General features: G+C 38.4%; 1 protein-coding gene across 1 annotated transcript in view; it reads left to right on the top strand.

Moving 5' to 3' along the window:
* Window positions 1-451: 451 nt before the first annotated feature.
* The window catches only part of LOC124776964 (L-xylulose reductase-like), a 59,761-nt gene continuing 37,818 nt past the window's right edge, over window positions 452-22,394 (top strand). The window contains exon 1 of the mRNA XM_047252203.1: window positions 452-668. Within this exon, the coding sequence (XP_047108159.1) occupies window positions 617-668 (52 nt within the window). The 5' untranslated portion in view covers window positions 452-616. The remainder of the gene's footprint in view (window positions 669-22,394) is intronic.

Below are 22,394 nucleotides of genomic sequence, written 5' to 3'. Positions count from 1 at the left end.
GTTCAATTGTATTGGGGGATGAATGAACAGCGCAGCAGTAATTTTTAACATTATGAAATAATTTCTTTGCAGGACTATACATACAAAACCACATCGTGCACACGTGACAAACCATACTAGGTTGCACTGTTGTACGTAGGCTATATACGTTATGGAATAATGAATATGTGTTCATCATTCAGATGCCTTAATTTGTGTGTAACTTGTAGCAGGAGTTCTTTCTAAATGTTAGAATCATGAAAAACTCATTGAAACTTGTATGTTTGCGTCAGTAGCTGTTATTTCCAGAAAATCAATGGATGCCGAGCGGGGGAAAAACAGATGATAAGATATCAACTTTACGTAAGCGCGCCAAATTGTACTTCGCGCGACTTAGTTTTTCGACTCGCAGTCGCGCAGTGTATATGACAAGCTTTGAGGTCGGCACGCGATATATCATGCGAGGTCGAGACCTCTTACATAATTATTATTCGACACACAGATGCAGCCTTAGATGTGTTAAAACAATGTTGACGACGAAACTGACCTTCACTTCATTAGCGATACAACCATTGCTACTCAGTAGTTAGGAATAAGTCCCAGCTTGTTCAAACGTATTTTCTAGCAATAGCCCATAATGGATATCAGCTTTCAAAATAAGCGCGTGCTTGTAACTGGGGCTGGACAAGGTTTGTAAACGTAGAAACTACGTTATTTCAGTAATTAACGCTGCTGTTCATTAATGATTAACTCGCGTTGTTTGCGTACCTTATTCATTGTCTTCAACTGTTCCAGATAAAGCGTTTTAGTGACTGATGCGTCGGTTGGTTAAAAGATAAATTGTGCGTTGTGTCCCAAAAAGTATGATTTTTTTATGATCATTCAAAACTTACTCTGCGTTACAAACATGGTCGCTTCAGTACAAAAAATCTTATTTGTCCTTAGCGTAATTTCTTTTAATTATACCATGCAATGTAAACTTCATCACTCAATCATCATTTATTGATAGATTTGGATTAATTAATTTACGTACCTTATTAGTTTTTAAGATACAGAATAAATCATGTTTAAGAAAGCTTGCACACAAATCAAATTTTCAGCTATTATTTACTACATCATTTCACACTTGTAAACCACTAAAACAAGAAAATGTAACAAATTATGCAACCATTACTATGAAAAACTATGTGGTAGGCTACCAGATACAAAATGTATCAGTTATCTGTACCAGTCAATTGAAGGTGTTTTGAATCCCATTGTCGAGAGAGAGAGAGAGAGGAAAAATTAACACGGTGGTAGAGATACAGCCCATGCAGAGAGAAAAAGAAGTTCAAAGGAGACCAATCCACATGCCATATCACCACACCTTTATATATTTTATAATCTTTCGTTTCATATTTATTTTCTACTCTGGAAGGAAATCTAAATCAGATAGGTATAACGAAACTCAATATTCAGTACAGATTTTTCTGTGTTGCTGCCATCACCATGTATACTTGCAATGCAAACCATTTATTCTTCTGTTTTTATGTGAATTTAAATTGGTGCCATTATCCCAGATGTGATGTATAAAAGTAGAATAACAGAAGGCACACATTGAAATTCAGTTATTAAGCATTTGATAGTACTGATAACATGAAAACAGAGGTACAATAGCCTTACTGTAACATATACTTTTGCAGAGGTACAACAGCGTTACTGTAACATATACATTTGCAAAGTCATCACAGTTCTAAACGTAGACATGATTCATTAGCTTTGTTCATGTTCAAGGTTTCCATATCTCATGGACACGACTACAGATGGAGACAAGAACTGAAAAACACTTAACAGTAAGATATTTAAACATTAGTTATACCGTACAGTTCTGTTTAATGGGTTTATTGTTTTGATTCTGGTGAGATAGTGACGCAGCAGTTGAGTGGAACATGTGGGCAAATTGATTCATTTATTGATACATACATAATGTTCCATGGGTTTCATATTAACAGGAGATTGTTTGCGTAAATGGAACGAGTCAAGGTACTTTAAAAATGGATTAAAAACGATCTTGACCAGAAGAAAATATTTATTTGCAATGGTTACTGGTTTTCGCCAGAATGTGACCATTTTCAGACCAATTATACCATGATGGTAGGTGGTGGCAGTCAATGGAGCGGATGTGATTCCATGAATATCAACAGCTGAGTCACAACACCTGCTCCGATCACCATCATTGCTTACCATCGTGGTATAAATGTTCTGAAGGTGATCACATTGTGAACAAAGCCAGTAACCATTGCAAATAAATATTTTATTGCAGTCAAGACTGTTTCTTAACCATTTTTAAAGCATTTTAGCCAGACCACTGTTTTCCTCCATAAGAAATGTTCTCAAGACTTACTAAGTCAAACTACGCATTAACATAGAGAAGTGACCATGAGAGGGAACTTTCTGAAGTACATGTAAAAATGAGATCGACAGAAAGTAGAAACTGTGTAAGCAGCTGAGGCTAAAGGATTAGTGCAAGGCTGTAGAAGTATGTATGACTGGGGGAAAGGTAGAATTTGCCTACGAGAAAACTGAAGAGGCCTCCAGAGAAAAGACGAGCACATCTATGAATATCAAGAAGTCACATGGTAAACCAGTGCTGTGTACAGAAGGGAAAGCTGAAATGTTGAAGTGGTATACAGGGTGTCACAGGCAGAATAGTCTGTATTCAGGGGTATGACAGGAACAATCATTCAAAGCAAAAAAGTCTAATGAAGATGGGCTCCAAAATGCACAACTTAAGAGTTATGAACAATTGTTCGTCTTTGCTACTGTGAAACATGTCTTTTTTTTTTTTTTTTAATTGCACAAATCCTTATAGCTTCTGAGGTATGCATTTCAGACCCAATGTTTACTGGACCTTTTTGCTTCAAATGATCTTCCTTCTCATATCCCCAAATATTTATCATTCCTCCTGGGACACCATGTATAGAAGGGCAATACCAGGTATATGAACCTGAATGCAATATTATAGAAAGGAAAGAGGAAGCAAATGAAGATGATTTGGGAAATCCTGTCCTTGCCTCATCTTATACTATCCTATTTTGTTAATGTTTTCTTTGTATATATTGTTTCTGTATGGGTATGACATGTCTGATACTATTCTACTAAATAATCTATGAATAAATAAATAAATAAATATGATACTGCAAAAACAATTTTACAGAATACTAAAAGACCTTACTCAAAACGAGGCCTTTGGAGTAGGCAATGTTCCCTCAGAATTATTGATATTCCAAAAGGTGCAAAACATATCATACAGGTAAAATAACCTCAGACTTGAAGAAGCATATAATAACAACAATAAAAATAAAAAAAACAGCTGCTGACAAGTGTATATATTGACAAACCGAGCAGTGAAGTCATGGCTGCAGAATACTGACACAAATTATTTACAGAAGAATGGAAAAACAGGCAGACCACTTTGGGATATGCAGAAATTTAGGAAACTGTAAGGGAAGAAAACCCTGTGTCTTATCACAAAAAATGATTTAAAAGAAGGCAAATCTATGTTTGCAGAATCTGTAGATTTAGATTAAGCTCCTGATAATGTTGGCAGAACTACACTCTTTGAAATTATAAAGGTGCTAGATCTAAAATATAGGGCCCAAAAGGTTATTCACAGCCTGTGCAGAATCCAGACTGCAATTGTAAGAATTTGAAGGATGTGAAAAGGCAGCAGTAATTGAGAAGAGTGTCAGACGGGCTTGTAGCGTGTTCCCAAGGTTATTCAATCTGTACCTTGAGAAAGATGTGAGGGAAACAAAGGAAAAAATTTGAAAGGGAATTAAAGTTCAGAGAAAAGAAATAAAAATATTGAGGCTTGCTTATGACATTGGAATTCTGTCAGAGGTGGGAAGGGACTTGGAAGAGTAGTTGAGAGGAATAGATAGTCCCGGAATGAATTTTTCACTGCAGCAAAGTGTGCACTGATACCAAACTTCCTGCCATATTAAAACTGTGTGGCAGACCGAATCTTGAACTTGGGACCTACGTCTTTCACGGGCAAGTGCTCTACCAACTGAACTACTGAACCACAACTCATGCTTTTATGCTTCAGCCTGGGCCTTCTGGACCAACCTGTATAGGAGTCGTGAGTTGTGCTTGAGTAGCTCAGTACTTGTCTGCAAAAGGCAGAGGTCCTGAGTTTTGAGTCTCAATCCGACAAATATTTTCAATATGCCAGGTAGTTGTGGAATAGAGGTAATATGATGAATATCAACAAAGGTATAACTAGGACAGTGGAACATAATCCAACATCTTTACATTGTACAATTTCCAAGGAAGGTTAAATATGTAAATAAAAAATGAATTAAGCCAGGTAACGCTGAGAAATTTAAATTAGGAATTGAGACACTAATAGTAGAAGAGTAGTGTTGCAATATTGGCAGCAAAATAACTGCTGATAGACAAAGCAGACAGAATATAAAATGCAGACTGGCAGTAGCAAGAAAAGCCTTGCTGAAAACTAGTTATCTATTAACACTGAATATAAATTTTAAGTATGAGGAAGTATTTTCTGAAATTTTTTGTCAAGAGTGTAGACTTGTACAGAAGTGAAATGTGGACAGTAAACTATTCAAGGATAGGTTATAACCTTTTGAGATGTGATGTTACAGAAGATAGTTGAAGATCAGATGGATAGACTGAGCATTGGATGGGGAAGTAGTAACTTAAATTGTGGAAAAAAGAAATTTATGACACAACATGTCTAAAATTGATTGACATGGCACATCCTGAGGCACGGAGGAATCGTCACTTTTGGTAACTGGACTGAAATGTGGTGTGATTGGAAGACCAAGATTTGAGTACAGTAAGCAGGTACAGATGAATGTAGGGTGCAGTATTTACGCAGATATGAGGAAATTTACATAGGATAGATTAGTGTAGAGAGTTACTTGTTGCAACTCTTCAGATTGGAGATCACAACATATTATCAGTCCACTGTCATTAATGATAATTCACTGTTTTGGCTAAAGAAGGCTATGAATAAATGTGTGTTACAATTTATGTAAAAGTTGCTGTTACTGGAAAAGTACTCCTTTTCCTTTTCTACTATTTGTCTATCACTGTTTGCGTAAAACACACACACACACACACTTACACACAGAATAATAATTTTAGTGATTTTTCATATAAAACTTTCTCTCTGTCTGCCTGTCTGTGTGTGTGTGTGTGTGTGTGTGTGTGTGTGTGTGTGTGTGTGGGGGGGGGGGGGGCACGCGCGCGCATGCCGCGTATGTAGTAGCTCTCTGAAGCAGGGCATTTTCCCAGATAGAGTGAAGTATGCCATTGTTAGACCACTGCATAAAAAAGGGGATACATCTGATGTCAATAACTACCTCCCAATCTCTCTTCAGACTGCCTTATCCAAAATTCTTGAAAAAGTAATGTATTGTAGAGTAGCTTCACACCTTTGTAAAAATAAAGTTTTAACAAAATGTCAGTTTGGTTTCCAGAAGGGTTTCTCAACGGAAAATGCTATACATACTTTCACCAATGAAATATTAAATGCTCTGAGTAACCGGAAGTCACCCGTTGGAATTTTTTGTGATCTATCAAAGGCTTTTGATCATCATCATGGAATACTTCTAGATAAGCTCAAGTACTGTGGTATGAATGGGACAGTGCTCCAATGGTTCAAATCATACCTAACTGGAAGAGTGCAGAAAGTTGAAATAAACAGTTCACATAATATGCAAAAAACTGGTGATTTCTCAAACAAGGGAACAATCAAGAATAGGGTGTCGCAAGTGCAAATTTTGGCGATATACATCTGAGTACATTAGCTTACCACGCCTATTTTCATTCTCTGCTTTCGTATGGCATCATATTCTGGGGTAACTCATAATTGAGTAAAAGTGTGTTCATTGCACAAAAGTGTGTAATCAGAATAATTACTGGAGCTCATCCAAGATCATCCTGCAGACACTTATTTAAAGAGCTAGAAATCTTCACTGTAGCCTCACAATATATATGTTCACTTATGAAATTTGTTATTAACAATCCGAACGAATTCAAAATTAATAGCAGTGTACATGGCTACAACACTAGGAGAAAGGATGACCTTCACTACTCAAGGTTAAATCTAACTTTGGCTCAGAAGGGGGTAAATTATGTTGCCACAAAAGTCTTTGGTCACTTACCTAATAGCACCAAAAGTCTGACAGAAAGCCATACAGCATTTAAAAGGAAATTAAAAGAATTTCTTAATGGCAACTCCTTCTACTCATTAGATGAATTTTTGGATATAGTAAGTGGGTAATTTCCCAACCCCACAAAATAATAATAATAATAATAATTGAGTGTGATGTAATATTTTGTCTAATGTAATATCTTGTATAGACACATTTTATTAACCTGACATGTTTCACATCATTACAAAGTGTCGTATCCATGATCTATGGAACAAGTACTAATCTAATCTAATCTCTAATCTAGTACTTGAGTGGCCACTGAGTAGCGATGCCACGTGGGCCTGGGCAACATGTGAGTCACTGCCGCAGTAGCAGCCAGGCTAGCACATGAGTTTCTGCTGTTTATTCTTTGCATATTACTATTCCTCATAATAGTACTGATAAAACAAGTATTGCAGTTGACTATCGAATGGGTACATAAAATTCCATTTTAAAAATTATTTGTTTATAATGAGAGACAGATTGGTGCTGGGTGTCACATGAAAGACATGATGATCAGTATTTGTTTGGACTGACTCCAGCGACACACTGAAAAAACAAAATTACAAATATCTGCTGAAATACCAGGGAAGACACATGTGACATTCTTAGGAAGGACACAGATTTTTTTGCATCTGGGTCATAAATTGGCAAATCCAATTTTTCATTTATTTTGACTGGATCCCCCCAGTAGTTGGTCTAGAAGGTTGAGTGATTTGTAGATGGAGTTGCTAATAAGATAGGTTTTCAATTTTCTTTTAAATCAGTAGAGACTTTGGCAAGTGCACAAATGATATCTTCCTTTTTTTACATGTTTAGAGCTAATTGTATATGCACTGCAGCAAAAAGATCAAGCTTCTTCTATCAGTTCTGGCTTAGCTGTTCATCAGTATGTACATTGAGCCTCCTATGCAGAGTTCAACTGAAACTCCTTTATATTCACTGCCTGCACTCAGAGTCACATGATTGTTTTCTGTTATTTGTTACTGTGTCTTTGCTCAAGTGATTCTGCAGAAACTGCCGAACTTTCCTCACACATCACCTTTATTTATTGACCACTGAAGAGAATGTTATTGCAATATGAGAAATAACAAGGAAAATGTATCATATGACTAAATACAAAAATAATCCTTGGCCTAATAGACCTGCTGTCCACACCATTGTATGGAATTTGACTAAAAAAAGTAAGGAAGCTTCACTATTCCCCTTGACATATGAATAAATGGCACATTGTTTCTTCAGGTACAAAAAAACTCAAAAGTTCCAAAATTGATGCTTCTTCCACAGTAAATAGTATTGTTCAGGCAATGAACTCTGTTTATATTGCTGCACTCTTCAGCAGAACAGAAAAATGTGTTGTGGGTGTTGGGAGATGGGACACAGTTGTAACAGTTAGATATCCTGGCGTATTAAAAAGAGAATGTTGGAGAAGTGTCACTACACTGTCAGATGGCGTGAATAGCAATGCCTACCTCAAGATGAACGCAATCAAAACCGTCTGTCAGTAAGGCAGGACCAATAGTTTCATGATGACAGTGTGCCAGAAAATTAGTCAAAATATAGACTGTTTCTTCAGCTATGAAAGCTGCAAAATTCATGAGCATCTATGCTGTAGCCTTGCTTTTTTTCACAAGTGAACACTTCATTGAGAGGAGATTTATTTTCCACAATTGAGCGACAGGGAATGTACCAAGAGGTCAGTAGTACACAGTTACAAATATAAATGGGGAGTGACATTTCAAAATGTGTTAAGTCCACTCTTGATCATAAATTAGTTTGAAGTGGATTTCTACTCTACAAGATTGGCTGCATTGAGTTATGGTGCTGTTTTCATTCAAAACACAATTTTTAACCACCTGAACCAAGCGCGAAGTTGTTTTTAGTTGAAAACACAGTATGTCCAGCTGCAAATTTGGTTCAAATTTCAGTAGGTCCACTTTGCCAAGTCGGAATGTTACCAGTACCTAAAGTCAAATTACATCTGTGATGCCAAGAGAGGAAGCATTTCAAAAGTTCACAATAATGTTTCCTTGTATACTGCTTATTGCTGCTGCCAATGCATTGTCATGTACAACAGTTTTGTTGTGTACCATTGTGTTTTCACTTTAGCTTGCAGTTCATGTGAAATATGACCGACTTGGAAGGAATTGTACATGTTGGGGACTACTTTTCAGCAGAAGGACATGGTGAAAAGAAAATTGAGGTGGATAATACTGAAATAGTGGATGAAGTGAGGTAGCTCCAGACTCGATAGGGATTATAAGTAAGTGTAGATATGAAGAATACACTGTGAAAGTATAAGATCATTTTCCAGTGGCAGTCAAGGATAGCAGAGAAATGCCTAAGTAGTTCATTCTCTACTCTGGTAGCTTCTAAAAAATCTCCAGATTCAGGAGTACAGTCAATCAGGGTAACTTAATAGCAGTCAGGGGATCTTTGTACCACTTACTAATTTTGTTTCAAATGGCTGCTGTCTTACAAGCTCGTAGGATTGCACTTATGCTTTATTTTCATTGGCTATGAAGACAGTTTTTGCAAGTTGAACAATGTGAGGTCTACACAAATATCTTGATATTTCACAGTAAACCTGCAACATTATCAAGACTGCTTGGTTTTACATCTTATTAACACCTGATTTTCTTCCACCATGATCTAAACTGACCCAGAAAATTTGACATTTGAAAATGCTATGGTTTTTTTTTTTTGAAAGACTGGTCTAAAGTTACCCGAAATGACAGCGTAACCTTGTACAAGTATGAAAATAGAAATTTTTCTCCAATAGGGCATAATTAGTGTACTTTTTACTTTTCCAAGCACTCAGTAACTACAGATGTAAAATGTTACGATGTTTGTTGTGATGTGTAAATTATTTTGTGTCCAGTATCTTTAAAAAAATTGAAGAAAAGTGATACAAAGGTACCCCGACTGACTGTAAACCACTACACCCAATATTTCCAGTTCATGGTTGTTCATACTTGTCTGCAGATCACCTTTTTTTGTACAATGGAGGAGGGTATTCAGAAACAGGTTGAAATATTAATTGCTCAGCAGTATCATAATATTTATCAGAAAATGGGGATCTTCGAAAGCTAGAAATAGAGTGGAATATTTTATACTTTAAGGACCACTGCCATTATTTGAAGAAGCCAGTGAGGATAAGACACATGAAGTGAATAATATTGAACAAGAAATTGTGGGGGGAAAATAACATATGTTATTTTTAAAATGGAGACTTCATACATCTTGGATGACGCATTGAAAAATTATATGAGCATGCTAAAAAGGGGTATAGCAGCAGTTAACATATCTGATACGAATGTTGTCAGTTTATCCGCTCTGCCCCCCCCCCCCCTCTGCCCCCCCCCCCAAAATAAATAAAATAAAAAGGGCAGGGTGGACTTGTCAGACTTTTGAACCAGCACTTTAGCAGCAACTGGAGTGGCTGGAAGCCTGCAGTTTAATGTGCAACTTCTTGAGAGAGATGATTTGGCAGACAATGTAGAGGAGCAATCTGAGGATGAAGAGTGTGATTGCTTGGATGAGGAACTGGATATCAAATGCTTTGAGGGGATTAAAAAGCTTCCTTCTGAAAAACAAAAATGTATTATTAAAATAAGTTTAATTACAGTTTTAGTTGTTTTGCTTAAAGAGTGTTTAAAAAATGTACTGTCCGGTTAAAATTTTGAAAGAGTTCTCAGAAAATAAATGAAAATTTTCCAAACAAACAGTATGTTACCTATAAACCAAAATCATTAACTTTGATTGTTATTTACACTGCAGTTGGAAACGTCATCTTATTGCTTTGTATTATCTATTATTGTGCAAAATAAAAGTTAAAGAGTAGTTTCTTCGGTTTTTCTTAAGTCAGTTTGGTGCAGAACACAAAAAGGCTCTGTGGTTGGTACAAAAATGAGTTCACAGTTTTGAAATATTTGAGTAGCAGCTGTGCATTTAAATAAAGAGGGACGATTTCGTTACTTATCCCATTATTTATTCTGAACAATTAATAACTTCTCATATTGAAATTATTAATTATTATAAAGCTTTACTCAATATTAATTTTTTGGTCTCTCCAGTAAAATTTTTATATGTGGACTTCTCGCATTTTGAAAACCTACTCCTAAATTATTTTGATGAGTGGCTTTGAGGAAGAAAAGATGTTTCCAGTGGAATGAGAGTGACAACAAATAACAAAAGTTCTTCATTCCTTGAATTTTTAAAGTTATTTTTTCATCGACATGTGCCTACCCTCTTGCATTAAAATGCGTCTTGTTACATTTTCCACACACCTTCATTTTACTTTCATTATGCGCAACTAACTCCACAGATGATGAAGAGATTGATGAAATGTATGATGATGAGATAAAAGAAATTATTCAGATAGTGAAGGGAGACGAAAATTTAATAGTCATGGGCGTCTGGAACTCGATAGTAGGAAAAGGAAGAGGAGGAAATGTAGTACGGGAATATGGAATGGGGCTAAGGAATGAAAGAGGAAGCCGCCTGGTAGAATTTTGCACAGAGCATAACTTAATCATAGCTAACACTTGGCCCAGGAATCATAAAAGAAGGTTGTATACATGGAAGAAGCCTGGAGATGCTGGAAGGTCTCAGATACATTATATAATGGTGAGACAGAGATTTAGGAACCAGGTTTTAAATTGTAAGACATTTCCAGGGGCAGACGTGGTCTGTAGATTAAAACTGAAGAAACTGCAAAAAGGTGGGAATGTGAGGAGATGGGACCTGGATAAACTGAAAGAACCAGAGGTTGTAGAGAGCTTCAGGGAGAGCATTAGGGAACGATTAACAAGAATGGGGGAAAGAAATGCAGTAGAAGAAGAATAGGTAGCTTTGAGAGATGAAATAGTGAAGGTAGCAGAGGATCAAGTAGGTAAAAAGACGAGGGCTAGTACAAATCCTTGGGTAACAGAAGAGATATTGAATTTAATTGATGAAAGGAGAAAATACGAAAATGCAGTAAATGAAGCAGGCAAAAAGGAATACAAACTTCTCAAAAATGATATCGACAAGAAGTGCAAAATGGCTAAGCAGGGATGGCTAGACGACAAATATAGGGATGTAGAGGCACATATCACTAATGGTAAGGTAGATACTGCCTACAGAAAAATTAAAGAGACCTTTGGAGAAAGAGAACCACTTGCATGAATATCAAGAGCTCTGATGGAAGCCCAGTTCTAAGCAAAGAAGAGAAAGGTGGAAGGAGTATATAAAGGGTCTATACAAGGGCGATGTTCTTGAGGACAATAGTATAGAAATGGAAGAGAAAGTACACGAAGATGAAATGGGAGATATGATAACTGCGTGACGAGTTTGACAGAGCACTGAAAGACCTAAGTCGAAACAAGGCCCCGGGAATAGACAACATTCCATTGGAACTACTGACGGCCTTGGGGGAGCCAGGCCTAACAAGACTCTACCATCTAGTGAGCAAGATGTATGAGACAGGCGAAATACCCTCAGACTTCAAGAAGAATATAACAACTCCAATCCCAAAGAAAGCAGGTGTTGACAGATGTGAAAATTACCAAACTATCAGTTTCATAAGCCACGGCTGCAAAATACTAACACGAATTCTTTACAGATGAATGGAAAAACTGGTAGAAGACGACCTCGCGGAAGATCAGCTTGGATTCCATAGAAATGTTGGAACACGTGAGGCAGTACTGAACCTACGACTTATCTTAGGAAGTAGATTAAGGAAAGGCAAACCCATATATGTAGCATTTGTAGACTTAGAGAAAGCTTTTGGCAATGTTGACTGGAATACTGTCTTTCAAATTCTGAAGGTGGTAGGGGTAAAATACAGGGAGCGAAAGGCTATTTACAGTTTGTACAGAAACCAGATGGCAGTTATAAGGGTCAAGGGGCATGAAAGGGAAGCAGTGGTCGAGAAGGGAGTCAGACAGGGTTGTAGCATCTCCCCGATGTTATTCAATCTGTATATTGAGTAAGCAATAAAGGAAACAAAAGAAATAAAAGTTTTGAGGCTCGCCGATGACATTGTAATTCTGTCAGAGACAGCAAAGGACCTGGAAGAGCAGATGAATGGAATGGACAGTGTCTTGAAAGGAGGATATAAGATGAACAGCAACAAAACCAAAACAAGGATAATGGAATGTAGTTGAATTAAGTCGGGTGATGCTGAGGGAATTAGATTAGGAAATGAGACACTTAAAGTAGTAAAGGAGTTTTGCTATTTGGGGAGCAAAATAACTGATGATGTTCGAAGTAGAGAGGATATAAAATGTAGACCGGCAATGGCAAGGGAAGCGTTTCTGAAGAAGAGAAATTTGTTAACATCAAGTATAGATTTAAGTGTCAGGAAGTCGTTTCTGAAAGTATTTGTATGGAGTGTAGCCATGTATGGAAGTGAAACATGGACGATAAATAGTCTGGACAAGAAGAGAATAGCAGCTTTCGAAACGTGGTGCTACAGAAGAATGCTGAAGATTAGGTGGGTAGATCACATAACTAACGAGGAGGTATTGAGTATAATTGGGGAGAAGAGAAATTTGTGGCACAACTTGACTAGAAGAAGGAATAGGTTGGTAGGGCATGTTCTGAGGCATCAAGGGATCACCAATTTAGTATTGGAGGGCAGCGTGGAGGGTAAAAATCGTAGGGGGAGACCAAGAGATGAATACACTAAGCAGATTCAGTAGGATGTAAGCTGCAGTATATACTGGGAGATGAAGCAGCTTGCACAGGATAGAGTAGCATGGAGAGCTGCATCAAACCAGTCGCTGGACTGAAGACCACAGCAACAACAACATGCTCATAATTACATCTTCCACTGCAGTTTGTTCCTGAATTCATTTGTTTCCTTTTCTGTATTAGTAATTCCAGATTTTGAGCGGTTTTTGATTAAAAGCCCAGGTAACTGTTGTAAGTCATGACTTTTAATAAAGTGAGAATGTAATATTTTCATTTAAGTCATAGACACACTATGTATATCGAAAAATTTATTTATGAATTAATAGAGGGAAACATTCCACATGGGAAAAATATACCTAAAAACAAAGATGATGTGACTTACCAAACGAAAGCGCTGGCACGTCGATAGACACACAAACAAAGACAAACATACTTACAAAATTCAAGCTTTCGCAACAAACTGTTGCCTCATCAGGAAAGAGGGAAGGAGAGGGAAAGACGAAAAAAATGTCTGCTTGTGTCTGTGTATGTGCGGATGGATATGAGTGTGTGTGCGAGTGTATACCTGTCCTTTTTTCCCCCTAAGGTAAGTCTTTCTGCTCCCGGGATTGGAATGACTCCTTACCCTCTCCCTTAAAACCCACATCCTTTCGTCTTTCCCTCTCCTTCCCTCTTTCCTGATGAGGCAACAGTTTGTTGCGAAAGCTTGAATTTTGTGTGTATGTTTGTGTTTGTTTGTGTGTCTGTCGACGTGCCAGCGCTTTCATTTGGTAAGAAAAATTTATTTAGTTTACCAAAAGAACTCTCCACCACTTCTAGTCTTCTTGTTATTTGTTTTGCCTTCTATTTGATTAATAACTTCAGCTGCTGTAAATACTAAAGAATATCAACTGTTTATATTGTTTCATTGTATTATTTTTATCTGACACATTGTCTTAGTTTTATGGTAATTAATTATCAAGACTATTTTAAAAGATGCTTTATTAAACCCTTCCATTTATTATTGAAATTTATTTGCACTTGTGATAAAACAGCATGATGCCATAAGCAATATGAGGGTGGTAAAACCACGTTAACATTAATTCCTTCTTCTTTTATCCCGTTTCAGAACCTGAAAATATTCTCTAGAATTTCTATATGTACAGGGTTATTCAGCTGAGCTGTCCATTTAAAATAGTACTGGAACTATTTAAGACACCAAAATATTGTTTTCACTGCAATGATTTGTAGGGATGTCCTCACTGTACAGTACATAGTCCTTCATTGCTAGCTGTATAAATTATACTAGTTTCTGTATCAACATCAATTTTTCAAGTAGAAAGATAGTAATATTTCTTGCTACTATCGTAGACCTCAAAGAGATTGGTTAGTTTCATGTCCCATGGATCATTTGCTTGCTAAATTGTAGTGTGCAGTGAGTCATCATACTGACATATTGTGTAAATATGACTACATGCTGATCTTTTACATGTTTTTTATTTTTAAAAAAAGGAAATGCAGATGTGTCAGTAATTCCTACCCACCAATTTTTACACATTACAATAACATAAATTCTTTTATGGAATAGGAGGAGTTGTCAAGGATAAACTTTTTTAATTTTTCAAGTTTTAACTTTGCTGCCTGTTGACATCTTATATCACTGCGTAAGTGATCAAAAATTTTTGTTGCAGCATTGGGCATGCCTTTTTGTGCTAAAACAACCTTAGTGTGTCATAATGAATGTCCTTTTTTCTTCTAAGATCGTAATTTTGTACATCGCTGTTCATTTTGAACAGCAGTGGATTATTAACATCAAACATCATGAATGAATGAATATACTTGAAGTAGTCATCAGAATGCCCTACACTTTAAACAGATGTTTATAAGATCATTGTGGGTGAGCACCCCATGTTATTCTTCGAGCACATTCTTGAGCAGTGAAGACTTTCTTTCTTAAACAAGAGTTACCCCAGAAATTTATTCCATATGACATTATTGACTGAATGAATACATACGAAATGCATGAACTTACTGATTGTCTGTCCCCTAGATTTGGAATGATTCTAAGTACAAATATGGCTCAGATGAGTTGTTTTAGGAGTTCCAAAATGTCCCTTTCCCAGTTTAAGTATCATCAGTATGGACACCTAAGTATTTTGAAGTTTCCACACTATTTATTATTTCTTCACTATACTCGTATGCTACACTATGATTGGTATTGTGCCTCAAGATATGTAGAACTGAATATGTAGAGTCTTTTTAAAATTGAGAGTGAGACCATTCAAAGAGAACCAGACAGTGATGCTTTTAAGAACCTTGTTTACCATGTCTTCTGTTGCTGTATGTCTGCTTGGATTATGTTGCAATACTAGTGTCACATATAGAAAGGACTAATTCTACTTGTTGTATATTAAATGGGAAAATTGGTTATACAGGCTGTCCAGGCTAGATGTATACACAAACAAATGCTTGGGTAAATACACAATTGATAGAGACTCTCCAAGATGTGGGGCACCATCCAGTTGGAAAATGATCGCAGGAGGCATCTGTGGGACTGCGTAGTTAGCCAACATGTCAAGATAGGTGTGCCTTGTCACTGTAGAGTCCATTAAAAAATGGACCAATCACACCATGTTTCTGTAATTCCAACCACACATTCACTTTAGGAGTGTCTCTTCTCCAGAATTTGAAATCTGACTTCCCATTTCTTGGAGAGTACTGCCCCACTGATAAATTGATTTGTGTGTGAGAGGATCCATGTTCCATTCTCTTTTTGCATGCTGCTGAACAGATGTTACAGATTTTAATTCTACTAACTGTAACACACACTGCACCTTTTGTTGTGGCGTCCACATGTTAACTGTCAGGAGTATGTCTGCCTGCTGCACAGTAAACATTTGTACTGTTCATGAAATGGTGAGAATCACATCTTGGAGAGAGTCTCTATCGATTGTCATCACATTTCTCCGTGAGATATTTACTGAGTGTTGGATGGGAGGGGGACGGGGTCCTCTTGCCTGGTCCTCTTGGTTTCCTGAACTGATTTCATTGGATTTCAGTGCATGGGGGTTTGTCAAGGACATTGTTTACAGAACAAAGTTTCAAGATCTGGTAGATTTGAGATCTATGCTGCAGTAGGGCCACTACACCTTCCATGCTTACGTACATGTGGCGGAAAGTGGAGTTCCTTTTGATATTCTGTTGAGCTGCAAATGGTGCCCACATGGAACTGTACCAACACATGTAAAAATGTTTGAGGTCCTTTGTACAGTGTTGAACAAATAAAGCTATAAGTCTTACTAGACACTGAAATATAAAAAAGTTTTTTGTATAGCTCTAGCCCAGACGCCCTGTAGATATCAGGAACAATAGTGGACCTAAAGTTGAGCTTTGGTGAACCACATACATGATTCCACCTCCCCTCCTCCCCCCCCCCCCCCACCACCACCACCACCCCCACCCCCACCCCCACCCACCCCTCTCCAATAGAATTCTGGCTATATTGGTCGAATTACTAACAAGGGGAAGGGCTCAGACATGGGCAACCAATTCAGCTTGTATTTGATAGGTCACCTGTATACCACCTAAAATAAATGAACCTAAAATTTTGGCCCAACAGCCTCAACACCCCTGATTTTGAGGCAATCAACCCTAAAGTTCATGATGTGCAGTTGACTCAAAATTGCTGGGATTGACAGATAACTGAAAACAGAATTTTTCAGCATCATATGTGATTTCTGCAAATGCACATTTTCCTAGAAATTAAGAAAAGAAACTTTTATGGTTGCCTTTGTGTATCCTTAAGGTAAACAGTATCCAATGAAAGTTCCACTGGCTTAGTGAGAAAGTCATTTGGCTGTGGAGTGAAGGACCTGTCTCTGATTCCCAGAGGCATTCTGCAGTTTTTTTTCCCTGCATCAAAATTGGTAGGAATAGGATTAATAAGGTAAGTTAACCAATAAGGAATAATCACAAGGTAGGCAATTAACTTCTCAAACTACTTGGATTAGTAAAGAATTAAAAATTTAGGCCTTGTTGTATGAAAACACCTCCGAGTAAGACTGCTGTGAAGATGAGCATTTAGTGCACGTTAGTGCATATGGGAGAAAAACAAACCCTTGTCAGAATGATAGAATGAATGAAATAACCTATTCTTACAAGGTGCAATATTACATGACAACATGTGGAAAATTTTGCCAAAAATTTTATTGTGCTTTTAAGAAACTGAAAATTAATTTGATGCTCTGGATGTAGAAGAAGTCAGTCGTGTGGCCCTTTAAAGTCCCAACAATATGAAAAAATAATTTTAAAAGTTTTCTCAAAAGGAACCATTATTATCATAGTTAGCAATGGATACACGAAGAAGTTGGCAAAAAGTAAACACTTAGCTTTTTTAAGTGGGTGGTTTCACTTTAGAATATAATTTTAAAACTTTTCACAAAATGATCTTTATTGTCATGGTAAGCAACAACTACAAGAAGACTTTGGCAAAAAGTAAACAGTCAGGTGTTTTAAGGGGGTGGTTTCATTTTGGAACCACTAGGATATACAGTTTACAACCACTCATCATTTCGTGTGATATATTTGAAAGAAAGTGTACATTTTTCCTAGACATAATCCCACATCATTGAACTCATAATGCCTAAAGCAAATTATAGCCAAAAATAATTAGCAAAAAGGGCTTGAAATTTTGTAAATTTTGCATAAAAACTACATAGTGACCCAGTGGTCTCATTTCAAAACCACTCATAAAATCAGTACAGTAGTAAACACTCAAAATTACATTACAACTTCAGTTACACTTACTTTCATTGTCAATGATGCGTGCTTTGAATGTTGTGACTGCTACAATGCAGTCTACTCATAGAAGTGCCTCATTATACCGCTAAATGTCTCGTCTTGCAACAGCATCAGTATTTTCATGCTAAAGACACTGGTACTTCAAAACAAAATTAATATAAAGGTGGTTTCAGGCAGAAACCAGGAAATTGATCAATTTTCAAAATGTGTTTTGAGGACAATTTAAAACCAGTCATTGCTGATTACATGTTTTATCTGATACTGAAGTCCTGGTGTGGACAAACGAATCACATCAAGTATGATAGCGGTTTATAGATGATGAATGTCCAGTGACTTGCATGGTAGAAGTTATGCTGCCGAACTGCATACCTGTGCTGTTATGAAAAGAAATGGCAAATCAGATCATCATATCTTGCTGTCAGGCCATATAGCAGGTGACAGTCAAGTTGGTATCCCACCTCCGTCCAGAGTGTCTCCACACATGTCTTTTCTGGACATTGGGGCTCAGTTCAAAGCAGGCCTCATCACTGAAGACTATTCTACTCCAGTCAATGAGATTCCAGACTGAAGGCATGCCTATAGATGTTCCAAACTGTGGTGGATACCAACCTGACTGTTGTCCACCATACGAGCCAACAACCAGGTGTGATGGTCTGGGGTTCCATTTCATTTCATAGCATTACCCCTTTGGTTGTCATCTGCGGTACAGTTACAGCAAAATGGTACACTGATGACATTCTACACCCTGTTTTGTTGCCCTTCGTGTCACGCCATCTTGGTATTACATTTCAGCAAGATAATGTCTGCCTGCATGCAATGAGAGTTCCTGTTGCTTGTCTTCATGATTGCTAAACCCTGTAGCAAGGTCGTCAGACCTCTTCCCAGTTGAGAACATTTGGAGCATTATGGGTAGGGCCTCCAACAAGCTTGGGATTTTGATGATCTGACACGTGAATTGGACAGAATCCATCACGATATCCCTCAGGAGGAATCCAACAACTGTATCAATCAATGCCAAGCTGAATAACTGATTGCATAAGGGCCAAAGGTGGCTTAACATGTCAGTGACTTGTTCTATTTGTGAAGCTCTTTCTCTTAAATAAATCACCTAGTTTTTCTGACATTATACAGTGGAACCTCACTTAATGAGCACCTCCCATAATGCACTATTCACATAACAAGCAAAAGAAATTGAAAAAAAATTGACTCACTCAATGAGCAGTGGTTTGCATAATGAGTGACCACAATTTAGTGTGATGACGTCACCAGCTGTTCATGCGCCACATGGGAAAGGTTTAACAGTATGAACATCTCTCATTGTCAGCAGCAGCACATGAACAATGTCTTTAGTGGCACAGTAGTCTGGGCTTACTGCTCTTTCTGCTACCACCTTAGTGCAGCTGGTGATCATACATTTTTTAAACTTTTGTTCACACAGTATTTTTTTGTGTGCAAATTTTAATAATCTTTGTAGAAATGTCCTCGAAGATAAAGCTGCAAGAAGATGACCATAAGAGAAAAAAATGACCTTACAAACGAAATGCAAAATGAAACTTCCTGGCAGATTAAAACTGTGTGCTGGACCAAGACTTGAGCTAGGGACCTTTGCCTTTCATGGGCAAGTGCTCTACCAACTGAACTACCCAAGCACGACTCACGACCCGTCCTCACTGGCGGAATTAGAGCTATGTTGGTAGAGCAGTTGCCTGCGAAAGGCAAAGGTCCTCAGTCCAAGACTTGGTCCGGTACACAGTTTTAATCTGCCAGGAAGTTTCATATCTGCGCACACTCTGCTGCAGAGTGAAAATCTCATTCTGGAAACATCCCCCAGGCTGTGGCTAAGCCATGTCTCTGCAGTATCCTTTCTTTCAGGAGTGCTAGTTCTGCAAGGTTCGCAGGAGAGCTTCTGTAAAGTTTGGAAGGTAGGAGACGAGATATTGGCAGAAGTAAAGCTGTGAGGACCGGGCGTGAGTCGTGCTTCGGTAGCTCAGATGGTAGAGCACTTGCTCTCGAAAGGAAAGGTCCCGAGTTCGAGTCTCAGTCCGGCACACAGTTTTAATCTACCAGGAAGTTTCCTATCAGTGCACATTCTGCTGCAGAGTGAAAATCTCATTCTGGAAACATCCCCCAGGCTGTGGCTAAGCCATGTTTCCCCATATCCTTTCTTCCAGGAGTGCTAGCTAGTTCTTCAATATATGCAGGAGAGCTTCTGTGAAGTTTGGAAGGTAGGAGACAAGATGCTGGTGGAATCAGAGTTTTGAGAGTGGGTTGTGAGTCGTGCTTGGGTAGCTCAGTTGGTAGAGCACTTGCCTGCGAAAGGCAAAGGTCCCCAGTTCGAGTCTCGGTCCAGCACACACTTTTAATCTACCAGGAAGTTTCATATCATCCCACACTCCACTGCAGAGTGAAAATCTCATTCTGAAAGTGTAAAATCACTGAAAACGCGAACGTGGTGTGAGCGTTGCTGATTTAGCATGCACATACAATTGGTCTACATCAACTATTTGCACCATCCTCAAGAACAAGGACAAGATTGATGAGATAGATATTTCAAAGTTAGTGACAAGAATTTCTAAACAATGGTTTTGTATTCTGGACAGTGTCAAAAGTTTGCTTCTTATGTGGAAAAATGAAAAGCAATTGCAAGGTGATACTATTAATGAGAACATCATTTGTGAGAAGGTGAGAATGATTGTCACGAACCTCGTTAAGATGATACTAGTCTGGTACCGTGCGCCATGGAATTTGAATCCCCGCCAGATGTCATGGACGTCGAATACTGCTAGAGGTTGCTGCACCATTGCGCCGTAAGCTGTAGAGATGGAGGATCAGCTCCTGAACTGATTCATAGATTGAATCTTTCAAAGGAGTGAACAATCAGTGATTCAGAAAAAAAGAATGGTAGCTCCAAATGGTTCCCACAGCAGAGAGAGAGAGAGAGAGAGAGAGCCAGCGCCAGCCTCTGCCCTGCTTCTGCCTTGGCTGCCTACATTGTGCAGTGCCCCATTGGATTTTGTGTTTCACATATGCCGTGCCGTCTCTGTGCTTCCTCTGCTGTGTGCAGTGTCTGGCGCACCTTGACTTACAAGGGAACCTCCCCATCGCACCCTCCTCAGATTTAGTTATAAGTTGACACAGTGGATAGGCCTTGAAAAACTGAACACAGATCAATTGAGAAAACAGGAAGAAGTTGTGTGGAACTATGAAAAAAATTAGTAAAATATACAAACTGAGTAGTCCATGCACAAGATATGCAACATCCAGGAAAATGTGAGCTCAGGAGTGCCGTGGTCCCGTGGTTAGCGTGAGTAGCTGCGGAACGTGAGGTCCTTGGTTCATGTCTTCCCTCAACTGAAAATTTTACTTTTTTATTTTCGCAAAGTTATGATCTGTCCATTCGTTCATTGACGTCTTGTTCACCATAATAAGTTTAGTGTCTGTGTTTTGCAACCGCACCGCAAAACCGTGCAATTAGTAGACGAAAGGACGTGCCTCTCCAATGGAAACCGAAAACCTTTGATCACAATGTCATAGGTCAACCGATTCCTCCACAGGAAATCACGTCTGATATATTCTATATGACACTGGTTACGGCATGTGCGTCATATAACAGGAATATGTTGTCGACCCACCTAACTTGTACACTTGGCGAATGGGTACAAAGATTCTTCTACCTAGCCCGATTTAGGTTTTCTTGTGGATGTGATAATCACTCCCAAAAAAGTGATGAAAACATAAGAGTTTGTCACATAAACTGCAACAAATAAATGCAACAGTTTCACAGTCGCACAATTTTCCTTGAGCTTTGTCAAAACATATGTTTTTAACGTTTTAAAATTTTTCCGTGTGTAGACCGTCAAATCCTGCACATGTCCAAGCAAATCTGAACATGTCCTGGAATTTTGGAGAGCAAAGTTCATTATATAAAAAATTAAACTTCCCACTTGAGGGAACACTTGAACCAAGGATCTCTCGTTCCGTAGCTGCTCACGCTAACCACGGGACCACGGCGCTCCTGAGCTTGCACTCTCCTTGATGTTGCCTATCTTGCGGATGGACTACTCAGTTTGTATATTTTGCTTATTTTTTCATAGTTCCACACAACTTCTTCCTGTTTTCTCGATTGATCTGTGTTCAGTTTTTCAAGGCGTATCCAGTGTGCCAACTTATATCTAAATCTGAGGGGGGTACGATGGGGAGGTTCCCTTGTTAGCGTCGCACTCCGTCGGCGATCGTTTCAGTCGCACGTCCTGCCCTCTGGGCAGTTGATGCGAGCAACAGGACAGAGAGCCTCCTAGCAGAGAACATAAGAACTACTTGCAACAACCTGCTCGCAAGAGAACGGACGATTTGTCTCGGAGCAGGTGACTGGTGGCCGTTCACCGCTTCCCCCAACCTCAGAACTCGCTTGCTCAACGCTCACCCCACCATTCTCGACTCTAGCCAGAGCATTGAGCAAAGCAACTCAGGTGTCACTCTGGTCTCTGCGGTCTTAGCTCACACAGTAATATAGCTCACGGCTCGACCTGCTTGACTCAGCGCCTCTGCATCGGAGTTCGTCTATACTGGATATTGTTCTTTGTAGTAATACCGGTATCTATATTACATAATTATGTTATGTATACATCATTTGTTTTTATTTTATTTTTATTTGTTTAAACTGATCAGATGAGGTTCCTGACGACTCCTCTTACTATAGGATTTTTTATTCTGGACACTTGAATTTACGCTTTAATTACGAGCGGACCGATA

The sequence above is a fragment of the Schistocerca piceifrons genome, chromosome 2, assembly GCF_021461385.2.
Source record: "Schistocerca piceifrons isolate TAMUIC-IGC-003096 chromosome 2, iqSchPice1.1, whole genome shotgun sequence".
Lineage (NCBI taxonomy): Eukaryota > Metazoa > Arthropoda > Insecta > Orthoptera > Acrididae > Schistocerca > Schistocerca piceifrons.
This window is presented reverse-complemented; position numbering and strand designations above follow the sequence as displayed.